A 15,143-nucleotide genomic window follows, 5' to 3' on the forward strand; every position below is an offset into this window, starting at 1 on the left:
TGTCCGAGAGCCGCGGGACCGCCAGGAGCGGCCTGTCGCTGCTCGAGTGCGCAGAGCCTTGAGGCGAAGTGACCGCAGGTGAAGGTCGAGTCACGAGGCGCGACATGAGCCCAGCGCCTCCTCTGCCTCTCCACACCAGCGAGCACGAGACGGACTTGATCCACAGCTGCCACACAAACGCTGGACGCGGGTCCCGCGAGGATCACATGACATGGTCGGGCACCTGAGCCGCTGTGTGAGTGAGGAGGAGGAGGAGGAGGAGGAAGATGATGAGGAGGAGGAAGAGGAGGAGGAGGAAGAGGAGGAGGGTGAGGATGATGAAGATGAGGATGATGATGAGGAAGAGGAGGAGGAGGAGGAGGAAGAGGAGGAGGGTGAGGATGATGAAGATGAGGATGATGATGAGGAAGAGGAGGAGGAGGAAGAAGAGGAGGAGGAGGAGGATGATGATGAGGAAGAGGACGAAGAGGAGGAGGAGGAAGAGGAGGAGGGTGAGGATGAGGATGATGATGAGGAAGAGGAGGAGGAAGAGGAGGAGGATGAGGATGATGAAGATGATGATGATGAGGAAGAGGAGGAGGAGGAGGATGAGGATGATGAAGATGATGAGGAGGCGGATGATGATGATGAAGATGATGAGGAGGAGGACGAGGAGGATGATGATGAGGAAGAGGAGGAGGTGGATAATGATGATGAAGATGATGATGATGATGAGGAAGAGGAGGAGGGGGAGGATGATGATGAGGAAGAGGAGGAGGAGGAGGATGAGGAAGAAGAGGAGGCGGATGATGATGATGAAGATGAGGATGATGAAGATGAGGATGATGAAGATGAGGAGGAGGAAGAGGAGGAGGAGGAGGATGATGAAGATGAGGATGATGAAGATGAGGAAGAGGAGGAGGAGGATGATGAGGAAGAGGAGGAGGATGAAGATGAGGATGATGATGAGGAAGAGGAGGAGGAGGATGATGAAGATGAAGATGAGGAGGAGGAGGAGGATGAGGATGATGAAGATGAGGATGAGGCCGTCATGGCAGACTGGACTCCGAACACACCGCCTCCTCACCAAGGAACCTCAGGTTCCAAACCCGGCAGCTGTGGCGCCCCCTAGAGGGAGAGGAGAGAGCGGCTCCACGTGAGTCACTGACGAGTCTAACAGCCACCGAGGAGTCACGCAACACGTCGCGTGACCTGTTCAGCAGCAGGCCAGGACGCGGGGGCAGCAGCTGAAGTCCAGAGGCCCAGGCGTCCTGCTCACCACAGACCTCCTCCTCCCAGGTGTTCCATGGTCTGCACTGAGGCCTCCTCCCAGCTGGACACGCTGCACCTCACATGACACCAGCTCATTCAGGGACGCGCTTGTGTTCACAGCTGACCATGACGGCGCCACCACTTGCACTCTCACGTGCGGAACATCAACAGACCAGTTACAGAGGTGCAGCGCATCACCAGCATAAAGACCAGCTTTATTTCTACAACTCAGTAGAGGAAGAGCCAAGAGTCCAGGCTAGGACGCGCTCCCGGGCTCCAGCCGACGCGGGTCACCTGGGGGCTGCGTCCTGCTCGCCACAGCTTTAGTCATTAGCGGGACTGAACTAGGTTTAGAGCCGTTACCAGGGTTAGAACTAGATCTCACAACTCCAGCTGCTCTCACAGAGACGAGTAGCCGCTGCCGCCGCCGCCGCTGGGGTCGTAGGTCGCCTGCGGGAGCGAGCAGTCCGCAAACAGGGTGGCGAAGCTCAGCGTGCACAGGGGGTTGTCCTCGGCGACTCCAGAGCTGAAGACCTGGCCGGGAGCGCAGCGCGAAGCCTGGCTCAGTCTCCGGGAGCAGCTAGTCCAGGGCTCCTCGTAGGCCGGGTGCTCCAGACCCCCCAGGTCGGCCGGGACTCGCTGGTACGGGTCCTGCTCCGACAGCACGCTGCTGTAGTCGGGTCCCAGCAGCTCCAAGAAGTCGGCCGCCTCCGGGTTCCCGCGCTCCAAGTCCTTGAGAGTCATTCCCGAGGTGGAGCTGACCCCGGAGCCCAGCGCCGGCTCGGTGAAGAAGGACGGCGGCAGGTTGCGGTGCCGGAGCGGGGGCTTCTTGGCCCCCCTGGCCTCGCTCCCCGGGCTGAAGAGGGCGGCCAGGCTCCTGGTCTGCAGGCTGGCCTGGACGCCGTCTCGCTTCAGGAGCGGCCTGGGCGGCGCGGGGGCGGGCCTCTTGGCCGGGGCCTCGCAGGGGGCCACCATGCCCGAGCAGCGCTTGATCTGCTTCTGCAGGTACTTGCGGTGGTTGACCTTCCTCTTGGACTTGGCCGGCTTGTCCAGGGCCAGCTTGATGTTGCTGGAGGCCGAGTCCATGAAGCTCAGCAGGTCCCGGGTGCTCTCCCTGAAGTCCTGGTCGGCCTCGGCCAGCAGGCTCCTCTCCAGACCTTTCTCCACCTCCAGCTCCATCACGGCGGCGGGGAAGCAGAAGCTCATGAACTGGGGGTTCATGATCGCGGTCTGAAGAGCCATCACTCTCGGCACCGCCGCAGGCCACACCCCCGGCGCCCACCTCAACCACGGCGCTCGCCGCTCCCGGCACCAGCTGCGGCAAACTTCCCGCAGCACAAGTGAGGCTGTGGCCGAGGAGGGGGATCTTTCAGGGGGCCGGCGGGTGGCTGACGTCACGGCGGAGGAGGGGCAGGTTAACCCTTCCCTGGGCCGGAGGACAAAGCCTCTGAGGCTGAGCCTCCTCCCAACGCCTCGCACAAGCGCCTGCCTGGCGGAGAACCGCTCGCTCACTCACTCACTCCTGACCAACGTGAAGGTCACGACCTCCAGGAGGAAAGCCAGCGGAAGGTTTCCGGACGTTGCCAGCTGTTGCCGCAGCAGTGGCCGTCTGCGCTGGCCTGCCCAGGGTCCTGGGGAGGGGGACGCCGCGGCCCGACCCTGGCCACCGTGTGGTGGCATCTTCATCTGCTCACGGCACCAGCAGATCTGGGGAGCATTCCCAGGCCAGTGGGAATTTCTGCCCCGGCCTGACAACTATTATGGGCTGCCTTTGACATAAAGCCCCGCGGCGTCTAAATAGGCCCCATTCTTCGGGCGGTGCTGAAAGGGAGCTTTGTGCCGGGACTCATTAAAGTGCACCTCACAGCCTGCTCCGTAAAAACCGCTCTCAATAATGAACAGTCCATTTCACTGGAAAAGCCTCCGGAGCTGCTAAATTAGAGGGGGGGGGGGCGCAGACCCGGGTATGACAGCTGACCATATTTCCTGGCCAGCAGGGGAACAAAACCCGAGTTCTCACTCACCAATCTGCAGATTTGTGAAGCAAAGTGGAAAGTTGAAGTTAAGAAGCGTAAAGGGCGACGTGGTGGTCTTTCTCATGCTAATGTGAGGGGGGTGGGGGGGCCCTGCCCCACTCTCCACCCGTTCATGATCTGAGCGGCAAGACATGGTGGCGGGCAAATAAAAACACGCGAATCAGATGATGATGCTACACACGTCGCGCTACACACGTCGCAGTAATCACGTCGCGCGACGCATATCAGGCTACTCACGTCCTGACACACATCGCGCTACACACGTCGCGCTACACACGTCGAGCTACACACGTCGAGCTACACACGGCGCAGTAATCATGTCGCGCTACACATATCAGGCTACTCACGTCCTGACACACACATCGCGCTACACATGTCGCGCTACACGTGTCACGCAACACACGCCGCAGTAATCACGTCGCGCTACACATATCAGGCTACTCACGTCCTGACACACACATCGCGCTACACATGTCGCGCTACACATATCAGGCTACTCACGTCCTGACACACACATCGCACTACACACATCGCGCTACATGTGTCGCGCTACCCACATCAGGCTACTCGCGTCCTGACACACACTTCAGACACACACGTCGCGCTACACACGTCGCACTAATCACATCGTGCTACACACATCAGGCTAGTCACGTCCTGAGACACACATCGCACTAATCACGTCGCGCTACACACGTCGCGCTAAACGCGTGACACGACACACGTCGCACTAATCACGTCGTGCTACACATGTCAGGCTCGTCACGTCCTGAGACACACGTCATGCTAGTCACGCCGGCCTACACACATCGGACTACACAACTGGAGATTCGGGGCCGCTGCTTTCACCACGTGGAAAAAAAGAACAAAACCCTTTTCTCTCTTCTTCGTCATGGAGGTCGCCATCAGTGGCCAGCTCGATTCAGCTAGCAAGGCTAACAGCTAGCATGTTGCCTTCAGACAGTGACCTTGTGTCGCAAAAAGCTTTAAATGAGGTGGTCGTGACTCGGACACCTGGCGTTTCCTCATGAGACTCGGGTCCCACAGGGTGCGGATGATCCAGTCAGTTCCGGGTCAGTTCGCCTCCCTCTGGTCGCCATCTTTGTTGCAGTGCAAGCACTCTGCTGCCCCCCGCTGGCCGCTCATGACCACATCTGCTACATTTGGGCTCAGCTTCATGAGTCGCAGGGAGGAGCCTTGTGCACAGGGGGCGCTCCTTTGAAAGGTGTTTGACGGCAGCGGGTCCGACCTCGCTTCCTGCTGCTGCCACAGTCATGACCCCCCCCCCCCCCCCCGTCTCTGAAGACCCAGTGAACATGGCCACCTGGACCCACCAGGGGGCCACATGAGGCCCCCTGGCCTCATGTTTGGCACTCTCCGGAACCTCAGCGTGTGGGGAGTGTGTGGTCTCAGTCAACACGGCTTTGATGGATCGGCGATGTCGGCCCCTCCCCCGACTAACAGGGGAGGCTTTGTGTGGCGTCCGGAGTCATGAGGGGCGGGGCTTGTCCTTATTGTCAGCGCTAATCAGCAGAGGTTAAAAAAGGTCACGGCGAAGCACAAAAGGCTCCGTCCGGACTCTTCACCTTACCCCGGCCCCACAGAGGCGCGTTAATAACGGCGGCCAGCGGGGGGCGGCCCGGGTCCGAGGTCAGCAGCCTGTGACCTCCCATTGTTTCTTATTAAATCTGGGACTTTAGTTCCTGCTCAGCGGCGGCGAGGAGCCGAGGCTCCCGCCACCTCGCAGCGGCGGCGAGGAGCCTCGGCTCCCGCCACCTCGCAGCGGCGGCGAGGAGCCTCGGCTCCCGCCACCACGCAGCGGCGGCGAGGAGCCTCGGCTCCCGCCACCACGCAGCGGCGGCGTCTCATCCGGCCAACCTTTCTTTATTGGCCGGCCCTTTGGTGCGGCAGCAGATGGGAGCACGGCGTGTGCGCGAGGCCCAAGCGTGACGCCCGAATATCGACCATAAGAAAAGCAGAAGAAACGCTTAAAAAACCATCAAATAAAGCAGAGAGAAAAGTCGTTGTGAAAACATGTGGCGTGACACGTGCGTGCGAGGACAGGAAGTCGGTGGCAGAAACAGCCTCTGGCACCTTGGAGGTGGAGTCCGCCGCCGCTGCTGCTGGGGTCAGGGCCGCGACCGTCCCATGGCCCGTTTGATCCACAGCTGGAAGTAGTGCAGCTCCAGCGCCCGCGCAGCTCGCGCTGAGGGTGGGTCCAGCGCGTTGGCGAAGCGCAGGTCCAAGTGGTGAGCGCCGTCCCGGATCAAGACGGAGACCAGGGAGTCGGAAATGTTGAGGGCCACGCCCCCGGCGGACCACGGGTCCAGATCTCCGTTACTGGAAGACAGAGCGCGTCAGGCCGAGGGCGCCCCCTGCTGGACGCCACCGCCACGGCACGCACCTGAAGATGATGTTGCTGTGCGAGCCGATGTCCTTGCCGCCGTACAGCGCCCGGGCCCAGTCGGGCCGCGGCCGCACGCCGAAGGCAGCCTGGCACGTGTCGGAGAAGGCCTGGAAGTTCCACTCCTGCGGCTCGAACATGTCCTGGACGCCGTCCGAGCACATGGGCATCACCATCTCCGTGCAGGCCTGCGGGCCAGCAGAGGGCGCTGTGAGCCGAGCGACCTCTTCAGGGTCTTCGTGGCTCGTCCGTACCTGGTAGAACCAGCCACGAGTGCCCAGGCTCCCCGTGGCCGTCTGGGAGGTGTTGAGACAAGAGGAGCCTCCGGTGAAGTTGTAGTAGACCTGGGCCGCCTGGGCCACGCCGTGCAGCAGCTGCTGGTCGGACACGGCCGACTGGAAGGCCAGGAACTTACACACCACCTGAGAGAGAGAGAGAGACATGTGGTCACAGCTGGAACTGCACTGCAGCCAAAGAGCAGTCCTTCTGCAGCGCCAGGTTGGGGGCCCGGGGGGCCCTCTTCTCATGGCTCTCTGGGACCACCCCTCACCCTCCTCACACCTCACCCTTCACACATCACCCTCCTCACACCTCACCCTTCACACATCACCCTCCTCACCCTTCACTGTCCTCACCAATCACACCTTGCCCCTCACACCCCACCCCTCATCCTCCACACCCTCCTCACCCATCACACCCCACCCCTCGCCCACCTCACACATGAGACTTCATCCTCATCACCCACCTGACCCTCCTCACCCCTCGCCCTCATCACCCCTCACCCCACAGATGTGGTCCGACTGGACTCAGTAAACGGGACCTGCCAGCGCCAGGTTTGGTCCCCGAACTCTGCTTGGGAAGTGTTTTCCACGCGAGATGTTCCGGCGCCTCATTTGCATATGACATTCCTGCGCCAAAGCAGAGTTTAGGAGTTTGGCAGCGGCCTGGATTTAAAGCTGCCGCTGCTGTTGTTCCGGCTGATTTTAAATATCTGGGCTTTTGTTTGATTTGGCCCAGTGTTGTTATGGTTGCAGCCGCTGGCTGGGCTTTTCTGTTATTGTGGAGGTTGCGGGGCGGGGGGGTCTGTTACCAGGGCTTTTGTGTGGGGCCAGGGAGGAGCCCTGCTGGATGGATGAGGAGGAGCCCGGACACGTCCAAGCAGAGATTTAGACTGAGGAGGAGAAACAAAAACAAAGGCTCCCAAGCATCTTCTGCTACTTTTCAGGAGGGATTAGCCGCACACATTCATCCCTGCCAGCGCGGCTCCCTCCTCGCGTTCTCACACTCGCTCAGATAATCACATTAGCTTTGTCATGAAGAAGCCCCTGTCAGCGCCGGCGGCCTGAACCGCCCCCACCGGGTCGCCCCAGCGCCGCCCGGTCCAGCCCTCTGGACGTCGGCGGGAGCTCCGTCGGCTGTTTCAGCAACTGCAGCTAACGTGGCTAAGCTAACACTGTATGGGACAGAGGCGTCGCCAAGTCGCCCTCAGCTTCAGACCAGGGCTGCAACCATTCGTTGACATCATCGATAACGTGGACAACAAAAATTTGTCAAAATCTGTGTGTCGATGCGTCGAGTTGCTGCTGGTGTAAAACACACACACACGGGCCACAGGACGGGCATCGACAACTGGTTGTTATTGATATTGTTATTGTTCATTTCTGCTCCTTTCATTGGTTCCTGACTGAGGTCCGAGTCCAACTGACCTCCGTCCCAGGCTCCGCCTCACCACCTCCCACTGAGCGCCTCAGTCACAGTCACGGAGGAGTTGGAGCGGCGTAGTGTTGAAAAGTCTGGCTTGGTTTTGTTAGTGAAGATGATGTGTCTGAAGGACGAGCAAAGCCCTCCACACCATGGTAGAGTGACGGGAGAGAGTTTGGTCTGTGACGCCACACAGCTAACAGCTAGCATGTGGGTTAGCACGCAGCTAACTTGTTAGTTAGATGCAGTGAAGTGTCCTCAGTGTCTCTCTCCTCCTGAACTGAACTAGTGACTAGCTACACTGAAGACATGCTTTCAGGTTATGACTCAAATAAGACCTTTGGATGTGGATCAGATGTTTTATATGGGAGACACGTGTGCAGAGTGATGACTTTAAATCCTTCTCAGGGACCAATAGAGAGCTCCGTTCTAAAGAGCCGCAGCTCTCTGTCCACGGCTTCATGCTCCACAGGGTGAAGACATGTTCCTGTGTCATGATGTTAACACACTTGTTTAATAATGTGTGGCGTCTGAGTGTCACAGTGAGAGGATATTAGCAGCTTTAGGTTCAACAGAAATAATGGTTCGCTGCAGCCGTACTTCAGAGACGCGCTGGGGGCGAGGCAGGCGCGAGGACACGCACCTGGACGGGCCAGCCCGGCAGGGGCTGCAGGAAGTCGGAGGGGTAAGGGTAGTCCACCATGGCCAGGTTGACCCAGGTCTCCTGGAGCCAGCTTTTGAAGGCAGCCGCGTCCATCTTGTCCTTGAGAGGGGAGCACAAAGCAAACTCCGACGACAGCCACCGGAGCCCCGCGTCTGCCCGAGACAGAGAGGAGGAGGAGGGTCAGGGTCAGCCCTTCTGAGCGCCGCCACCTGCACCGCGGAGCCGTTCTGGCAGAGACGCGGCGTCACAGTGACCATTGCAGCGTGTGGACCACTGGACCACCCTGCCCTCAGCTCTGGAGGCGAGGACGTGGCTCTTGCCCTCCTCACCCCCCTCACCCCGCCGGGACTCACCACTCGAGGTCATGTTATCAATGGCCTTCCACGACCGTCTGATGTTGAGATCACAGTTCACGCCGCTCCTGGAGAAGTCCCGGGTCACCACTCTGCTGAACTCTCCGCACGCCACCAGACCAGGGAACTGCCATATTGGCGCAGACGACGCCAGAGCGCTGGAGACGGTGCCAAACAACAGCATAACAAGCGGCCGCTCCGACCACGAGCCGGCGAGTCTCACCCGATAACCACGTGCGGGTACTTCATCCGGAACCAGGCAGCCAGCATCCCTCCGTAGGACCCGCCCACAGCGATGACAGGACTCTCCGCCGCTCCTGGTACGCTCTGCTTCAGGTTCTGGACCAGCAGGGCGAAGTCAGCCAGGGCCTGCTCCGAGGTCAGGTAGTTCAGGTGTTTGCTGTCCTGGAGCAACAGAGACCACGTTAGACACCCCATAACCCCGTCACGTCTCACCATCAGAACCAGACCCAACACGGCCTGCCGCTGCTCCCGTTTAGTTACAGTGGATGTGGCTTGGAACCGGGTGTCCCCCGGGTCACGTGTTTGACGTCCGCTTCAGGGTCTGAACCAGGCTTTTAGCTCGGAGGGCGCCTGCACAACATGAAAAAATGGAGGCCCGATTCTCGACCATAGCTTGGCCGGTCTGGTATATGGCGGTGCAGGTACCACATTTGTCCCACCTGCCGCATTTTTTCATGTTGTGCAGACGCCCAGACGCCCTCCAAGCTAAAAGCCTGCTCTGAACAATAAGAACTAAAGAGCTGTCGACGGGAAGAACAGCACGTGACGCCGCCGTAACCGTCTCCGCCGCCAGTCCCACCGATTCCTGGGCCACAGACACACAGTAGCAACGAGGAAGGCGGGCTCACTCACCCTGTAGGAGTCTGGCCCAAAGGGCAGTGACTCTCCGTAGTAGCGGTGTTCTGCGAACACCAGCATGGCGCCCAGCTCCTCCTGCACGTCCCACATGAAGCCCTGAGCAGGGAGGAGACATCAGGCTGGGAGCAGCTGGGGAGGGCCGCACGGTCCTACCGTGTTGTTGCAGAACCAGGTGATGTCGCCCTCGTTGCCGGTGTAGAACAGGACAGGTCCGCCAGGGTTGCGCCAGTGCCGGTCTGACACCAGGTACCGCTGCTTGAAGGTGCCGTCCTCCAGGAAGCCAAAGTGATCGATCTGCAGAGAGGGGTCACAGGCCCGGGCCGCTCAGTGACGGGTCACCAGAACCGCGCCAGAGCGGTCCCCCGCGGCCGGAGGCTTTGCTCCGCTCCTCTCAAGCCCCAGTGCTGAGACGGCAGCGGTTTTCTGGCGCCCCCGTGTGCCCGAGTTGTGACACTGACTGGATCTACGGGGCCCAGGAAGTGACATGCACGTGTTCATTTTGTTGGCTGTGGCATGCATGACTTTGTTTTTTCGTGTTATTTCCAGATACCATGGTAAATGTCCTCTCTGGCAAAGCACTTTCTACGGCCTGCGTCTCCCATGGCTTCGTAACTGTCTTTGTCCATCACTGTCTGCAGGGCAGAACATTGGCGAGAGCAAAGTCTCTGCGCTTTTCACACTCTCATCAGGTGCCTCCGACTCAAAACCATACCACAGGTGGCTTAGCATCCCAGGAAGTGACATGCATGGCTTTACTTTTGGTTTCTCCAGAGATAACTCGGGATACAGGTCAGCGTGAGCCGGCGCTCTCCCGGCAGCAGGGAACCAGGAAGCAGGTCCCGGTGCTGCTCTCGGTCTCAGGAGGGGCCGAGTGCCGGATGATGGAGACAATGGAGGGAAGTGAGGCTGGTCTCCTGGTGGCAGCAGGCGTGAGGAGCCGCGCTGGAGCCCACCCAAGTGAAGCTGTTGTCCGCTCGGCTGCCGTCACTGCGACCCGCGGCAGAACGGGCCGGGATTTCACAGGCCGGACGCTCCACCAGTCACTGCGGTGACCGGGGGGCACGGGCTCACACAGCAGGTCCGACACACTGACATCAGAACCAAGCACTGGCCAGCAGCTGCAGGAAGAAACCAGAGTGTGAAGCGGAGCACGGGGGAGGGGGGGGGGACCCGGGGTGAGGAGGTGATGGTTTGCACTGGACTGTGAACCACCATCCCAGACTGGAGAGGCGCTGCTCTGGGGCCACCTCCTGGCTGGTGCTGGGCTCTCTGCCCTCGTCGGCATCAACTCGAACAAGCGCCGTGAAGTAGCTGAAGTGGAAAGTTCGGCGAGGCGTGGCACAGCGCGGGTGTGAAGCAGGGACCCCAACACAGGTCAGAACCGCAGACGGGAGCGTCAACAGAACTGGCGGTCAGAGTTGCTCGAAGTGTTTCACTGACCGCTCGCACTGACAACCACGAAGACGCTGAAGACGACCGAGCGTCAGGAATACGAGGAAGCGCGAGGGACCGGCGGAAGAGAACGACGTGAAGCCGGAGCGAGCGTCGACAGCAGCGGTTTCGAATGGGAAAGAGAGTGTCCGCAGCGTCGACTGGAGCTCACCTTCTGCTCGAAGAAGCAGGTCCGGTAGGAGACCGGGCTGTGGCTGGAGGAGGAGGACACGGAGGGCCCCGCCGCCGCCGCCGCCGCCGCGTCAAGCCAGCACAGGCAGAAGAGCAGGAGCCGCGGCGCCGCCATCGCTGCGTCCTGGACACACCATGACCACTTGACGCGTCCTGTCGGGGAAGTGAATCTTCCTGTCAGCGGGAAGACGTCGGAGTCCAGCTCTGGGGGGTGGGGGAACGCACTTCCGGTGGTTTTCACCACTTTGCTTAGCATGAGCAGCGAGCTAGCTAGGCTAGGCTAACAGAGCAGCGCCTGTACTGTGTACTCGCAAGGCATTGTGGGACTTGGAGTCATAGCGGCAGTGTGGCGCTGTCACATAGATATGAAGCCTTTCCCAACTGGACCGTCAACAGGAAAGCCGGTCTGTTCGAACCACGTTTTTCTCCAGACAGGTCCAATGAGGTAAAGGGATACTGTGGTGTCAGTCGCCAGTGTGGTTGCTTCAAAAGAATCTGCGGCGGCGGATGTGTTTGTCTTGGCTGCAGCCACTCCGAGTCGTCGACTTGACGTCTGAGTCAGCAACATTGACTTGACCTGGAGAGCGGTGCTTCTACAGAGCCAACAAGCCAAACCAGAGTTTAGTGTTGTTATTGAGTAGGACAGGGTGGAGTCATGTTGGGGACACACACACACACACAAGACACGTCCTGCAGCCTCCTGTTGGCCACCAGCGGCGCCTCGTCCCAAACCAACGATGAAGGAAGGGCTGCCACAGGTCTGCACAAAAACTCCAATCAGGAGCGCCAGCAGACCGCCGCGCTGCAGTACAGTACAGTACAGCAATCATGAGGGAGACCACTACAGGTTACAGCAAAACAAGCTGAAGAGGCCGCGGGAAAGTCCACCACCTCATGGCAACGAAAACAGGAGCAAATACTGAAGGGTTCGTTCTAAAAACACTCAGTAGCAGCAAGTTCACAGTCTGAGACGTCTCAGGACTGAGCAGGGCGACGGACACACGCGGATGTAAACATGTTAGTGGGAGCAGGGGGAGGAGTCACGCAACACTGCTGGTGAACGTCCATGACAGACGGCCCCGCTCTGCTGGCTCCACAGAGTCCACGCGTGGGACGGACGGGGGCGGGCCAGTCAGTTGATGCTGCAGCAGCTCAGGTAGTTGATGGCTTTACCCTCGCCAGGCATGGGGGCAGTGTCACTGTTGTCCAGCCTATTCTGCTTGGCCTCGCGGATCAGCTGGCCGGCCAGGTCCAGGAAGAGCTTCTCCACGTTGTCCGACTCTTTGGCCGAGGTCTCCAGGTACAGCATGCTCTGGGAGTCGGCAAAGTCTTCGGCCCGCTGTCGAAGAACCTCCCTCTTCTCTGCCAGATCGATTTTGTTACCTGCAGGAGAAGGGTTTCGCAGAGGTCACCTCCAAGACACGGCCAGCGTCTGGTCTGATCATCTGCTACCATCCAGACGAATGACCCATCACGTGTCAGCCAGTCACGACGCCTTGTTCCGCAGACGGCGGAGAAGAACGGACGTAAACTTGGCAAACGATTCCATGACAAACATGGTGTTTAGTGGAAATAAATGCTGCGCATGTGGTAGAAAACGCCTTGACATCCTATTTCACTTTCCTTGGGCTCATTAAAACATTAGAAAAAGATGATATATGCCGGATGTGACGCCATCACTCCGTGGCAGGTCGGACACATTTGGTACCTGCAAGGGCACAGCGACGCCACCGGAGCCACACTGTCCACAGCCGGTCGCATGCAGTGACGTCGGCGGACCACCAGAGGGCTCCCTCGTGCAGCTCACCTCTGGAGCTGCAGCTGACAGTGAGCATCATGCTCAACTAGGCTGCGACTCGAAGCATGGATTTTTCAATGCTCTGCACTCAAGTTTGGTCTCACGATATGTGGTGGCCTGCACCGGCAGCTGCACCAACGTCAGCGGTGGGTCATGTGACATGGCTGCGAGCACTGAGGAGGCGAACCGTGGACCGCTGGACGGAAGGATAAAGACGCCGATCCTGGAGGTGGCCAACTTACCGACTAATATAGTCACCACCTGGTTGTTGGCGTACTGCTCGATCTCCCTCAGCCACTCAGGAAGGCACCTGAAGGAGTCCTCGCAGGTGATGTCGTAGGTGAGGATCAGGGCGTTGGCACTGCGGTAGTAACTCTGAGTGATGGAGCGGAAGCGCTCCTGGCCGGCCGTGTCCCAGATCTGCAGCTGGGGAGACAGCAGGAGCGGTCAGCGCCAGGAAAGCAGGCCGGGACAAGAGCGCGGCGCCGCTACCTTGACCTTCTGCCCCCTGATCTCCACCGTCTTGATCATGAAGTCCACTCCGATGGTCGCCCCCTGTCCGGGAGGGAACAGCCCCTGTGGGCAGAGAGGCCCGGGTCAGTCAGCCAGCGCTCTGAGACAGTGCGACGCTCCTGAACCAACGTGCCTGAGTGAAGCGGCGGACCAGGCACGTCTTCCCCACGCCGGCGTTCCCGATCAGAACGATTTTGAACAGGTAGTCATAGTCCTCCATGCTCACGCTGGGCTGAGACACAAGAGCAGGTCAGTGACACGGAGCAGGTCGGAAACCACACTCTGGCCCGCGCTGACCCCGGGGGGCGGCTGAGACCTCTGAACCTGTCAGTGTGCAGCAACTGTGAACTTGAAGCTCAGCTCGCCAGAGTCCAGCCACATGTGAGGAACCTGCCCGGGAGCTCCACTTCCACCTCATCCAGTCCAGTCTCCGGGTGGGCGAGACCAGGCCACTGTTGCCGGAGCACCGCACCCCCCGGATCAGAACCCGACTCACCTGAACAAACGAACACGAATGTCCAAGCTGAAGACGTCACGTGACGTCACCACGGATCAACGACGGCCACAGCAGAGCGAACCGACACGGTTCCGTTATCTGGGTCGTTTACGCGCCTCAACAGAAGAGACGCGGCGCGAGCAGAACCACAGCAGCGGCTCCATCTCTGCTGCCGCCGCGGGGATGCTAGCGCTAGCAGCTAGCTGCCATCTTGAAGCACACAGAACCCGAGCAGGACGGAAGATGGAGCCCACACCCAGCCCGGACTCACCAGAGAAGCCGGGGCCGTCCCCGGAACCGCCTCTACTTGGGCCGCATCGGTGGCGAGCTGCTCAGAACCTCCGGAGCTGGGCAGGGCATGCCGCGTGCGCGCGCGCGGGAGCGCGCGTCGTGAAGACGTACGAACAACAACATCCTCCGATTCAGTCGCCTTCTTCCGGCCGTTAGTTGTGGGTGCAGGTGACTGAAATCAGCGTCATTTAGTGAATAACTCGATCCACGGCATTCGAACTGACGAAGAAACACGAGGCATCAACGGCATGAGGTCGCCACATCGCTGACGTCACGACAGGATGAATCCAGTGGTGCCAGTCAGGCGTCTAACGAGGCGAGGGACAGAGACGCAGGTGAGGTGACCTGAGGGCCGAGACACCTTTCGCTAGGACAACGAATCAATGTCCAAACATGCGTGGAGGTTTTCAGAATCACAATCAAATGTATTGCCATGGTCAGTGGGGAGCCCACCAACTAGGAAAGGGTTTTGGAATAAAGTGCTGACAATAAATAAATAAAGTGAAATAAAACAGTGTGACGGCCGAGGGGAAGAAGCTGTTCCTGTGACGGGAGGTTCTGGTCTGGATGGAGCACAGCCTCCTGCCAGAGGGAAGAGGAACAAACAGTCCATGTCCAGGGTGAGAAGGGTCGAAGGCTCTGATCCCACCTGCACGTCTCTGGCTCCTGGAGACACACAGCTCCTGAAGAGGAGGCAGGCTGCAACCATCACCTTCTCAGCAGAACGTACGATGCGCTGCAGTCTGCTCTTGTCCCTGGAGGTGGCGCTGTTGTACCAGACGGTGATAGAGGAGGTGAGGATGGACTGGATGATGGCCTGTAGAACTCCACCAGCAACTCCGTCGGCAGTCGTGGTTTCCGTAGCTGCCCCAGGAAGAACATTCTCTGCTGGGCCTTCCTGATGAGGGACCTGATGGTTGGTCCTCAGTGATGGTGGTTCCCAGGAAGCAGAAGGAGTCTACAATAGGAATGGGTGAACCAGCCAACATGAGAGGGGACGGAGGAGCTGTGACTCTCCTGAAGTCTATGACCATCTCCACCGTCTTCTGAGCGTTGAGCTCCAGGTTGTTGTTGCTGCACCAGGACACCAGCCGCTCCACCTCCATCCTGTAAGCTGACTCATCTCCATCT

The 15,143-nt window shown here is 59.5% G+C and overlaps 3 protein-coding genes across 7 annotated transcripts; all 3 read right to left on the reverse strand.

Moving 5' to 3' along the window:
• Positions 1-1,650: 1,650 nt before the first annotated feature.
• Positions 1,651-5,055, reverse strand: LOC128747604 (protein FAM181B). Its single transcript, XM_053845632.1, has one exon. The coding sequence runs from the start codon at positions 2,491-2,493 to the stop codon at positions 1,651-1,653; it is 843 nt and encodes a 280-aa protein (XP_053701607.1). The 5' UTR covers positions 2,494-5,055.
• A 252-nt stretch (positions 5,056-5,307) lies between these two features.
• Positions 5,308-11,170, reverse strand: prcp (prolylcarboxypeptidase (angiotensinase C)). Its single transcript, XM_053845381.1, has 9 exons — positions 10,895-11,170; positions 9,445-9,585; positions 9,286-9,387; positions 8,633-8,814; positions 8,410-8,567; positions 8,036-8,208; positions 5,946-6,113; positions 5,692-5,879; positions 5,308-5,627 (listed from the first exon to the last, which is right to left on the reverse strand). Exons 1-9 carry the CDS (start codon positions 11,168-11,170, stop codon positions 5,417-5,419), a joined length of 1,599 nt encoding a protein of 532 aa, XP_053701356.1. The 3' UTR covers positions 5,308-5,416.
• An 870-nt stretch (positions 11,171-12,040) lies between these two features.
• Positions 12,041-14,318, reverse strand: rab30 (RAB30, member RAS oncogene family). 5 transcript variants are annotated; one of them, XM_053846012.1, is made up of 5 exons: positions 13,993-14,318; positions 13,359-13,452; positions 13,205-13,288; positions 12,955-13,138; positions 12,041-12,297 (listed from the first exon to the last, which is right to left on the reverse strand). In XM_053846012.1, exons 2-5 carry the CDS (start codon positions 13,443-13,445, stop codon positions 12,047-12,049), a joined length of 606 nt encoding a protein of 201 aa, XP_053701987.1. In that variant the 5' UTR covers positions 13,446-13,452; positions 13,993-14,318; the 3' UTR covers positions 12,041-12,046. The 5 variants fall into 5 exon arrangements, with proteins under 5 accessions (XP_053701987.1, XP_053701737.1, XP_053701822.1 ...); XM_053845762.1 differs by having other exon boundaries at positions 13,359-13,457; positions 13,993-14,314; XM_053845847.1 differs by lacking the exon at positions 13,993-14,318 and adding an exon at positions 13,722-13,954 and having other exon boundaries at positions 13,359-13,457.
• Positions 14,319-15,143: the final 825 nt, after the last annotated feature.

The sequence above is a fragment of the Synchiropus splendidus genome, chromosome 1 (assembly GCF_027744825.2).
Source record: "Synchiropus splendidus isolate RoL2022-P1 chromosome 1, RoL_Sspl_1.0, whole genome shotgun sequence".
NCBI classification, from domain to species: Eukaryota; Metazoa; Chordata; class Actinopteri; order Syngnathiformes; family Callionymidae; genus Synchiropus; species Synchiropus splendidus.